The following is a 12,635-nucleotide window of genomic DNA, read 5'->3' on the forward strand; positions in this document are numbered from 1 at the left end:
CCTATTTTACCATGCACTTCCAAGTGCTTCGCGATCTCATCTTTAAGAACAGACTCTAAAATCTTACCAATGACTGAAGTCAGACTAACCGGCCTATAATTTGCCATCTTCTGCCTCCCTCCCTTCTTATACAGTGGTGTTACATTAGCCACCTTCCAGTCCTCTGGGACCCTTCCTGCCTCCAGTGTTTCCTGAACGATCATAACTAATGCCTCCACAATTTCCTCAGCTATCTCTTTTGGGTCCCTGGGGTGTAGTCCATCCGGTCCAGGTGACTTATCCACCTTCAGACCTTTCAGTTTCCGCAGAACCTTCTTAGTAATGGTCACTGCACTCACCTCTGTCCCCTGGTTCTCCTGGAGCTCGGGCATCCCACTGGTGTCTTTCACCATGAAGACTGATGCAAAGTAACTATTCAGTTCATCTGCCATTTCTTTGTTTCCTATTATTGCTTCTCCAGCCACATTTTCTAGTGGTCCAATGTCTAGTTTTGCCTCTCTCTTACCTTTTATATATTGAAAAAATCTCTTCCGATCTTCCTTTATATTACTAGCTAGTTTGCACTCATACTTCATCTTCTCCCCCATTACATTTTTAGTCGTCCTCTGCTTCCATTTAAAGGCTTCCCAATCCTCTGGTTTCCCACTAATCCTCACCACTTTGTTTGCTTTTTCTTTAGTCTTTATGCTGTCCTTCACATCCCTCGGCAGCCATGGATGCCTTGTCCTCCCCTTAGCATGTTTCCTCCTCCGTGGGATGAATTTCCAAGGATAACCCCCAAAACTCCTGCCATTGCTGTTCCACTGTCTTTCCTGCTAGGCTCCTTCTCCAATCAACTCTGGCCAGCTCCTCCCTCATGTCTTTGTAGTTACCCTTATTTAATTGTAATACCGTTACATCTGATTGCAGCTTCTCCCTCTCAAACTGCAGGGTAAATTCTATCATATTGTGGTCACTGCTCTCTAAGGGTTCCTTCACCTTAAGTTCCCTAATCAAGTCTGCTTCATTACACATCACCAAATCCAGAATTGCCTGTTCCCTAGTGGGCTCTGTCACAAGCTGGTCCAAAAAACTACCTCTTGGACATTCCACAAATTCCATTTTTTTAATCCACTACCAACCTGTTTTTTCCAGTCTACCTGCATATTGAAATCCCCCATGATTATTGTAATATTGCCTTTTTTACATGCCTTTTCTACCTCCTGATTTATTTTCTGCCCCACATCCTGACTACTCCTAGGGGGCATGTGCATAACTCCCATCAGGGTCTTTTTACCTTTGCAATTGCTCAACTCTACCCACAGAGATTCTATGCCTTCTGATCCTATATCGCTCCTTGCTATTGATTCAACTTCATTCCTTACTAACAATGCAACCCCGGCCCCTTTGCCCATCTGCCTGTCCTTTCGATAGGACATATATCCTTGGATATTTAGATCCCAGCCCTGATCCCCTTGCAGCCACGTCTCTGTGATGCCCACAACATCGTACCGGCCAATTTCAATGTGCGCAACAAACTCATTTACCTTGTTCCGTATACTGTGCGCATAAAGAAAAAAAAAGACTATTTTTTAAATCAGAAAACACTGGGCAGCACAAGTGGCTAGCACTGTGGCTTCACAGCGCCAGGGTCCCAGGTTCGATTCCCCGCTGGGTCACTGTCTGTGCGGAGTTTGCACGTTCTCCCCGTGTCTGCGTGGGTTTCCTCCGGGTTCTCCGGTTTCCTCCCACAGTCCAAAGATGTGCAGGTTAAGTGGATTTGCTATGATAAATTGCCCATAGTGACCAAAAAGGTTAGGAGGAGTTATTGGGTTACAGGGATAGGGTGGAAGTGAGGGCTTAAGTGAGTCGGTGCAGACTCGATGGGCCGAATGGCCTCCTTCTGCACTGTATGTTCTATGAAATCAGAAGTTAGGAAGGCAAATGCAATGTGAGCATTCATGTCAAGAGGGCTAGAATAAAAGAGCAGGAATGTACTTCTGAGGCTGTATAAGGCTCTGGTCAGACCCCATTTGAAGTATTGTGAGCAGTTTTGTGCCCCATAAGGATGTGGCAGCCATGGAAAGGGTCCAGAGGAGGTTCGCAAGAATGATCCCTGGAATGAAGAGCTTTCATGTGAGGATGGTCAAGGACTCTGGGTCTGTATATGATGGAGTTCAGAAGGATGAGGTGGAATCTTATTGAAAATTACATCACACTGAGAGGCCGAGATAGAGTGGACGTGGAGAGAATGTTTCCACTAGCAGGAAAAACTAGAACCTGAGGGCACAGCCTCAGACTAAAGGGACAATCCTTTAAAACTGCGATGGGGATGGGGGAGGCACAGTGGCACAGTGATTAGCACTGCTGCCTCACGGCGCCGAGGACCCAGGTTCGAACCCGGCCCCCGGTCACTGTCCATGTGGAGTTTGCACATTCTCCCCATATCTGCATGGGTCTCACCCCCACAACCCAAAGATGTGCAGGATAGGTGGATTGGCCATGTTAGATTGCCCCTTAATTGGAAAAAAATGAATCGGATACTTTAAATTTATAAACTAAAAAAAAACTGAGATGAGGAGGAATTTCTTCAGCCAGAGGGTGGTGTATCTGTGGAAGTCTTTGCCGCTGAAGGTTGGAGGTCAAATCACTAAGTGATAGGTTCTTGATTAATAAGGGGATCAGGTGTTAATATGTACTCGATGCTGTGGTATGAAGGGGCAAGAGTTCAGCTCCTTTTTCACCAACACACCTTTAATGGTTCAAACTCACTCTGCACAGAACTCTACAGATCATCACAAGCTTCAGAGTCCACCTTAAGAACCTTTACATATCAGTGTCAATCATTGAACACTTAACATAAATGAGACAATCATTGAATACTTAACATAAATGCGACAACTAATTGCAATGTCTCTTAACCCATTATTTCACAGTCTCCCCTTCCTTGGAGAAAAAAAAACAATTAGGTAAAAAATAAAATTTCAAGAAACTAACATTTCAAGAAACTAAAACACACACCTGATCCCCCCTTTTTTTTTAAGTAGAAAAAAAAACATTCACAGAAACAGTCACCCTTCATTCACGATATCTAAAAGTTTTTGTGAACTAGCCCCTCTTTTCGTGAAACAGTCTGACAGTTGATAGCTACTGTCAACCCATTTAATTTTTGTTACTTCCCCTCTGTCCAACATCTGCTTTAAACTTGCGATGTCTATCCGTAACCTTTTTTTATTGACAATTTTTGTAGAGTGCACATTTTCCCACAGGGATCTATTGTCAATGTACCATTCAACAGGTATATTACCCAAATCCCTTAATCCCAAGATTTCTGTCAATATCTGAGATATATAAAAGGCCATATCCACTGCCTCTACAAGGCTTAACCTCTCAGCAGCCAAAGTGCTTTTGACCACTCTCCTTATTTTCTTTGTTTCCCACACAAGAGGGCAACATTTACCATTGTTCCCCAAAAGAAGAATTATAAAACCTCCTGCGCTTGAAACTCCATCACATAAATTTGCATAGGACGCATCACTATAAACTATGAGTTTCAAATGCCTAGGATCACCAAAAACAGGGAACTTCAAAACACACTCCTGCATTTTTAGTTTGGCCAACATTTTATTTGCTCTTCCACTTTGGGATCATTCACCTTTGTACTCAACTCTAAAACATCAAAACTCACGTCCGGTCTAGTCTGTTTTCCTAACCAGTTCAGTTGCCCAATTAAACTTCGCAGTTGCTCTTTTTCTATCTTCGAAACCATTGCGTCTTTTTGTGAAACCCGGCCACGACTAATTGCTAGTGGACTGATGCTTTCCAGGTAAGATTGCTGACGTAAAGTTGCCCCTAACTGAGTCTGTCCGATTTCCAAACCAATATATTTAAATGCACTGGAAGCCTGACTTCCAACCCTGAATTCTTTCCTCAAACCAGAGATTACAATAGCTTCAAAATCACTAGTCCCACCCCACAAAAAATCATCGACATGCATCATGAAGATGCCAGCAAGATTTCCTTTATAGTGCCAGTAAAACAATGCAGGGTCTGCTTTCAACTGGCAACAGCCTAACTTTAACAAGACTGACCTTACCGAAAAGTACCACACTCTAGATGCATCATTTAATCCATATACACATTTGTTCAACTTCCACAGTACCCCTTCTGTGTTAGCTGCTTCTTTAGGAGGACGGAGAAAAATGTCTCTCTGGAGCTGATGCCCCTGCAAAAAGGCACCTTTTATATCTATAGATTTGCATTCCCATGCCTTTGTGGCTAATAGAGCCAAGAAGATCTTTAAAATAATCTTTCCTTCTGTAGGTGAATCTACCCTTAAGTCCTGATCGTCTAAGTTTTCTTCAAATCCCCTTGCCACAAGCCTGGCCTTTGCCTTATAAGTTCCATCTGGAAGAACCTTTTCTGTACAAATCCATCTGTGGGATAGAGCTTTTTGTCCCCTATCCGGTACTTCCGTGTATACCCCAAATTCACTCCAACTATGCAATTCTTGCTGTTTATCATCTTTGATAACTTTTTCATCTAATTTATTTGAAGCCACCAAAATCTCACATGCATGTGGGCTTCTACTTCTATTAGTATTCGTAATTTTACTCCTGTTCCGAGATCTTGATAAACTACGTCCCCTTTCCTGCCTGGTATCTCATTCTGTACTGCTACTGCTTGATCTTTCTCTTCTGTAGCAGGATGTCCTTTCAATAGTTCTCGACCTTTTCCTGCGAACCTGTTCACTATCCGATGTACTATCTGAACTGGCACTGCGTTTCTGTGCCCTCCATTTTTGAACTTCGTTTTCCCAATCCATTGTCTTAACTTCCTCCCCTGAATGCTGTACATTCAACCAATGTTTATACTTTCCAGTGGCCTTCCCTGTTCTACTAATAACAGTTACATCCTTCCATTGACTAGACCCTTCAGGCAAGTATGTCACTTTTGTACCAACCTTTGGCACTTGCCCTTTTGGAAAAATGGCCTGATCTAATTTATCAGAAGTGTCGTGTTCCTCTACAGAAACCCTGTCTACATCAGTTAACTGGTCCTCATAGTTCTGTAACACATGTGTACCAGATGACTCTGGTTCCTCGTCTTGTCTGTCTGCTCTGTCTAAATTTGAAAATTTGTAATCGGTACCCATTATGCTTGATGAATGTACCCTAACAGTTTGATTACCATGTTGCAAAATAAATGTTTTGCCATCTATGCCTATGATCTTCCCAAGGCCTTTCCATTCATTAGAATTGTCTCTCTTATAGTATACCATTTCTCCTTGTTGAAAAACGGCATCTGATGGGCGTACATTATGTCTTAAAGCTCTGCGAATTCTTTTAGAGACTTCTGCTTCCAAAAAATCTTTTCTACTGCTATGTAACGCGTTTAAATGTTCAGCAAAACCTGAGCTAATTGTAGTCCCTTCCCAAGCTGGAGGCTGGTCATCCAAAATGGAGGGAATTTTAGGATTTCTACCAAACACTAATTGATAAGGACTATAGCCCCCAACCACCTGCAATGAATTCTTTGCATGGATCGCCCATGCTAAAGCTGAATTTAGCGTGCAGTTTGGTCGATCTCTCAAAATTTTCCGAAGCATGTCATCGATAACAGCATGATTTCTTTCGCAGACACCATTACTAAACGGGCTTTCGGCAGCCGTGTTCATAACTCTGATATTCATGTTTTCACAAATATCCCTAAACTCATCATTAGCAAATTCTCCCTCATTGTCCGTAAAGAATTTTGCTGGTGGACCCATTCCTGTCCCGATCCATTTTTCCACAATTTTGTCCAAAATTACTCTTTTCTTTACTTCGTACAATCGTTGATTGACTAAATCTAGTAGCTAAATCTACAAAATGCAAAATAAATATATTATTTTCTTTATCCCAGATCTTAAGGCCCATGGCCACAATGTCATTAAAATCCCTGGCCAAAGGTAGGGTTGCTATCGGTCGTGCTGGTGTCCTTCTGTACTTCCTGCAAACTTCACATCGATCACTAACCTGTTCTATCAGCTTAGAATAGTAATCATCCCTTACACCTGCATCCTATAATAAATTTTTCAGCCTCCGAGGAGACGGATGTGCAAATTGCCTATGCAGTTTTACTACAATAAGCTTTTTACCAGCTAAAGTCGCATTATCAACTGTCATTAATACATCCTTAACCACTCTACTTGAAACATTATTTGTCAATAATGGAATACAATAATGTCCCGACTGTGTAAATTTTATGTCCACCGTCTTTCCAAAAACTGTTGCCTTATCCTGTTCCATATCCAGCTTCATGTGTGCTTTCTTCATCGACGGTCTGCTCAGAAGCAAAGGTATCTCACTTGATACAACATCCGTGCTAATAAAATGATTCACTCCAGCAATATTGCAAGGGATCACCACTCTTTTCAGCGACTTCAGAGTACTATCATCCCCAAACCTGAAACTTGTGGAACTTTTAAATTCCTTAACCTTGTTACGATTTTCAGCATCCAATGAGTCCAGATAACATTTTAACCAGTCAATCCCACACACAGTAGATGTGCAGCCACTGTCCAACACAGCACAGTTAAAATATTCTGCAACCAACACCCTCATTACCGGCATAAAACAGCTTGTTAATAGGACAATGCCTTCTTTCTGGTCACTATATTTTTCTTCTTCTGACTCTTCCGTGTCATGTGTCGCTTCAAATACTCCATCATAACGAGTTGGACAGTTGAAAGCATAATGGTATTGAGAGTCACATGGAAAACATCGATTTATCATGCCCTGTGCATTTCTGGGGTTTATCCTCCTATTGTAGGTTCTAACTGGGTTTCTGTCTTCATAATTTCCTTGTCTTGGTCTTCTTTTATAGTCTTGAGGCCTGTTTGTAGCCATACGATTTCGCCATCCTGTTAGTGGTGCATCTTCCATATTCTGCCTTATAGCAGGCTGACCTATTTGGGTCATCAGAGCCATTGGAATCGAATGTTTCCCCAAATTTCTTTTTAAAGCTGCTGTCGTCTGTTCGAATAAGGTATCGTTATCCGTAAACTGAATTCCTGTCAAAACCAGGAGCCTATCCATGTTGCTCACTCTAGCACAGTCAAGTAATTTAAAGGCCAACACAGACTGTGGAAATTCCAGCCTGTGTTTCTGCAGCCTTTTATATAGTCTGCCAAATTCCATTATATAGTCTTCCATAGATAAATCCTCCATTTTCCGGAACTTATCAAAATCCGACCATGCTTCATACGCACTTAACAAGTCATCTTTCTTATAAATCTTGTCCATATAAAGTATAAAGTCGCCAGACCTTCTTCTGAGTACAACTCTTCCAACTCCAGCTCAGAAAACACTTTGTTTCGGATTTTACTGCCATATGGTAAAGAAAGAGCCAATGCCATACCTAGTTTTCTCTTTCCTAAAGCAGTCACCTTAGTCCACATAACTACTGCACTTCTCCGTTGGTCGTATGATTCCCTTTCAGAAAATAGGGGAGGATAATCATAACCAGCCATCTTTGTCCTGGGTTTAGCCATGTTTCCCCTTTTTTTTCACTCCTTGGTTTGATCTGGAAAAATTGTATCTTTCAAGCCTTCATATTTACACAGCAGCCATCCTCTGCTACCATTGTTAGATGTATTAGATGCTGTGGTATGAAGAGGCAAGAGTTCAGCTCCTTTTTCACCAACACACCTTTAATGGTTCAAACTCACTCTGCACAGAACTCTACAGATCATCACAAGCTCCAGAGTCCACCTGAAGCCCCTTTACATATCAGTGTCAATCATTGAACACTTAACATAAATGAGACAACTAATTGCAATGTCTCTTAACCCATTACTTAACATCAGGGGTTATGGGGAGAAGACAGGAGGATGGGGATGAGAAACTTATCAGCCATTGGTGAATGGCGGAGCAGACTCGATGGGTCAAATGGCGTAATTCTGCTTCGATGTCTTATGGTCTAATTGAACCGTGATTCACTAAACTCATTCAATCAGAATCCACATTTCTAGCTAGATTTCCACTACATCCTTAACAATGAAAAGTAATAAAGTATTTGAAAAGTCATAGTACAGATTGCATCCCCCACCCCCAATATATCTTATCATGTGGATGATGTTTGGTTTACTTTTCAAAAGATTACAGATGTGTATATTAAAAAAAGAACACATATTCTAAACAGAGCACCAGTATTACTCACCAAAACTCACTGGTCTGTGTGTACAAACATCCTTGATAATTGCCGCAACATTAGCAACAATGTGTTCCCTTGGCATATCCACCTGGAAAACAAAAGAATAGTTGACAAAAAGCGATACAGTAGAATGAATGAAAATCGCTTATTGTCACGAGTAGCCTTCAATGAAGTAACTGTGAAAAGCCCCTAGTCGCCACATTCCGGCACCTGTCCGGGGAGGCTGGTACGGGAATTGAACCGTGCTGCTGGCCTGCCTGGGTCTGCTTTAAAAGCCAGCGATTTAGCCCAGTGTGCTAACAATACACATAGCCAGAATTATCTGCAATTGATTGAATTCATTTTCTTCAATGCTTCTCCCTCATATATAATCTGCTCCATCCTAGTGTTCAAGTTGCCCCCAGTCATGTTCATCCAATGGTATGGAACTTGCTCAAGCCTTAAATTCCCTGCAACATTGTGGTTTTCCGTCTTGGGCCTTTTGTCTACAATAATCCCAATTACACAGGAGGCTTGGATCCCTTCCTTGACAAAGAAATAATATATATATTTTAAAATTTGTTTTTCCAATTATAGGGCAATTTTGTGCGGCCAAGCCACCTACCCTGCACATCTCTGGGTTGTGGGGCCGAAATCCACGCAAACACGGGGAGAATGTGCAAACTCCACACGGACAGTGACTCAGAGCCGGGATCGAAGCTGAGATCTTGGGACCGTGAGGGTCAAAAATTCCAGCAGGTCCCCCCGCCACGATGAGGCACAGGGCGGAGAAGCTGACCTCCATCCCAACAGGACCCAAGCAATCAGCGAGGCGAAGGCTAAAACGTCTACCCTGGAACTCGCCTGCAACTTGGGCCAGTCTGACACCCCGAAAATGGCCTCAAGGGGATCCGGCTCCAAAACCACATGCAGCACCCCTGAGATGTTGTTGTGTACTCCCTCCAATATCTCTCCAACTTCGGGCAGGACCAAAACATATGTACATGGTTTGCGGGGGCCCTCCCACACCGCTCGCAGACATCCTCCACCCCCTCAAAGAGCCTTCTCATCCTTGCTTTTGTGAGGTGTGCCCTGTATACAACCTCCAGTTGTATCAGCCCCAACCTTGCACATGAGGTTCAGGCAGCCACCCTTCACAGCACGTCACACCACAAACCTTCTTCCATTACCCCCCCCCCCCCCCCCCTCTTTCTCCCATTAGCTTTCATCCCCTCCATAAATGTCTTATTCTCCTCCAAAATCTTCCCATAGATCGCCGACACCATCCCCTCTCCAGCTCCCTTACCGATAGCACCTCCCCCAACAATTAGAGGGCTGGCACTATCGGGAAGGTCAGAAACTCCTTCCTTGCAAAATCTCGGATTTGTAGGTACCGGAACGCTTCCTTCTGCGCCAAACCATACTTCTCTCCCAGCTCCTCCAACCTCGCAAATTGTCCCTTCAGGAACAGATTTTTCACTGGCCTAAATCCCCCCTCCTCCCACCTATGAAACCTTGCATCCAGCTCGAACCAATGATTCCCCCTAATTGGTATCCCCCCCTGACCTAGCCCCTAACTCAAAGTGCTGTCCATATTGCCTCCATATCTTCAAAGTTGCCACCACCAGGCTCCCCGAATACTTGCCCGGGGCCATCGGGAGCAGCGCTGTTGCCAGCACCCACAACTCTGACCCCCTGCACGAGTCCTCCTCCATCTTAACCCACTGGGACTTAACTCACTGGGACTTAACCCACTGGGACCCCCCCCCCCCCCCCCCAAACAAACGCACCTGCTCCAGGTTTGCCACCCAGTAATAATATAAAAAATTTGGGAGACCCAGGCCTCCTGCCTGTGACCCTCTTTGCAGTACCACCCTCCTAACCCTGCCTTTCCCCCACCCCACCCCAAATAAATGAGGTGACCACCCTGACCACATCATTGAAAAAGGACTTGGGTAGAAAGACCGGCAGGCACTGAAATAGAAATCGCAGTAACTGCCTTACCTAGTCGGCCTTCACCCTCCACACCAGACTAGTAAAATTATATCTTCGGAGCCCCCCCTCCCCAATCATGCACCAACTGCATCTCAAAATATCTGGTGGGTTGCCGCCCTACGAAATGACAGCCCCCAGTCCCGCCCCCACTCCTGGCTGGAGTCACCATAAAATACTCACTCTTTTCGAAATTTAATTTATACCCGAGAACGACCCAAACCTGTGGAGCGATGGCCAACAGCACTATTGCCGATGCAAACAGCGGGGGGGGGGGGGGGGGGGGGGGAGAGGGGGAGAGAGAGAGAGAGAGAGAGAGAGACATAGGACACTCTTGCCTAGTACCCCAGAGCAGCGCAGAATATATAAACTCATGTTGTTCGTGTGAACACTCGCCATCGGCTCCCTATACAACAGCTGTCCCCATGGCGTAAATCTCGGCCTGATCCCAAATCTTTCCAGGACTGCCAAATACCCCCACTTTACTCAATCAAACGCCTTCTCCGCATCCAGTGCCACCACCACCTCCGTCTCCTTCCCATCCGCGGCGTCAGGATCACATTTAACAACCTCCTAACATTCAAGAATAGCTGCCTTCCCTTCACGAACCCTGTCTGGTCCTCTCCTAGCATCTTCTGGAGGCACCCCTCCAACCTTGCCGCCAGCACCTTTGCCAGTATCTTGGCTTCCACATTTAATAGGGATATGGGTCTGTACGGTCCACACTCCACCGGGTCCCCATCACTTTTTAACAGTACGAAAATCGAAACCTGTCTCAACATCTGTTGCAAAACTCCTTTACCTATCGTCTCCTCAAATATTCCCACCATCAGTGGTGCCAACTTGTCCTTAAACCTCTTATGATACTCCACTGGGAACCCATTCGGCCCTGTCGCCTTCCCTGACTGCATCCTCCAGATTGCCTCTTTTACCTCCAGCTCCCCCTCCGGCCCCGTCCTGTCTTCCTCCCCCAACCTCATACTCCAAACCATCCAGAATCTCTCTCTTCTCTTGCTCCTCCCCCGGCCACTCTGACCTATACAACCTCTCATAAAATTCCTCAAAACTTTATTAATCTGCTCTGGAGCCAGCACTAACTTCCCTGTTCTATCCCCTACCTGGACTACCTCCCTCACCGCCACCTCCCTAAGGAGCTGGCCAGCCAACTTACACATCGCCTTCTCCCCATATTCGTAGACTGCTCCCCTCGCCCGTCTCAATTGGCGGACCGCCTATTATACTATAAATCTTTGTTGTCACAAGTAGGCTTACATTAACACTGCAATGAAGTGTCTGAAAATCCCCAGTCGCCACATTCCGGCACTGTTCGGGGACACAGAGGGAGAATTCAGAACGTCCAAATGAGCTAACAGCAGGTCTTTCAGACTTGTGGGAGGAAACCCGAGTACCCAGAGGGAACCCACGCAGACACTGGGACAACGTGCAGACTCCGCACAGACAGTGACCCAAGCCAGGAATCGAACCTGGGACCCTGGCGCTGTGAAGCAACTGTTCTAACCACTGTGCTTCCGTGCCGCCCTTCTTCTGACATTGCTGCAGAGTAGGACATTTCTGCCGACTAAAATATGCAGTTTAAAACTGCAGAACTCAAAACTTCACTGTACAGGATCAACTTTATGCTCAAAAAATGTCAAAGACTTTTTAAGCAGTACCTCGTTCACTCTGCTGCCTTTAGATTCTAACTTCAATAGCCAAAGCAGAATTAATTTTCTTAACTTTAATCTCTCATCCTATCACTTTCCCTTTGCTTCGAAATGCCACTGATTTCGAGTCGATGGCACAATAACCAAGAAAAGTCAGCAAATACAATACCATGTCCTTCCCCGTAGGCAAATGGTCAAACTTTACCTGAAGCTCCTTCCTCCTGTCCAGGAGGACTGGGTCAGCCTCCCCAGTATACCTCCTGTCCACCTCCAACATCTCCTCTATCAGCATTTGGCACACCTCCCTCTCCTCCTTGTCCACCGTAGCCTTAAACGAGATCACCTCTCCCCTCACTGCTGCCTTCAGAGCCTCCCGCATTACTGCCTGCGAAACTTCTCCTGCATAATTGAATTCCCCATATACCTCAATCCCCCATATACCTCAATCACCTTCCCAATCTTATCACAAAAACTTCAGTTCCCCAACAACCCCACATCCATTCTCCACCCCAGCCTCTGGGCCACCCCCTTCTCCAAGACCATATCCACCCAATGCGGCGCATGGTCCAGATTGCTATCGCAGACTCCAGCCAGTAACGCCTTCGCTGCTACAAAAAAACTCTATTCTCTAATACACTTTATGTACCAGGGAGAAAAACGAAACTCCCGCACCCTTGGGTGCAGGAACCTCCACTTTTCCCATCTCTCGCATGAGCCCAGTCAGCGCCTTCGCACCCCCCCTCCCCTGACTGGGTCAGTGAGCACGGCTGTGACCTGTTCATCTTCAGCCCTGCACCAAATTCTAGGGTCTCCCTACTATTAACT

The 12,635-nt window shown here is 45.0% G+C and overlaps 1 protein-coding gene across 2 annotated transcripts in view; it reads right to left on the bottom strand.

Annotated features, from left to right (window-relative positions):
* Positions 1-12,635, bottom strand: part of mrpl1 (mitochondrial ribosomal protein L1) — a 58,995-nt gene that overhangs the window by 2,004 nt on the left and 44,356 nt on the right. For both annotated transcript variants that reach the window (XM_038791814.1, XM_038791815.1), the window contains one exon: positions 8,182-8,263. In XM_038791814.1, coding sequence (XP_038647742.1) covers positions 8,182-8,263 — 82 coding nt within the window. The remainder of the gene's footprint in view (positions 1-8,181; positions 8,264-12,635) is intronic.

This window comes from Scyliorhinus canicula, chromosome 3, assembly GCF_902713615.1.
Source record: "Scyliorhinus canicula chromosome 3, sScyCan1.1, whole genome shotgun sequence".
NCBI lineage: Eukaryota > Metazoa > Chordata > Chondrichthyes > Carcharhiniformes > Scyliorhinidae > Scyliorhinus > Scyliorhinus canicula.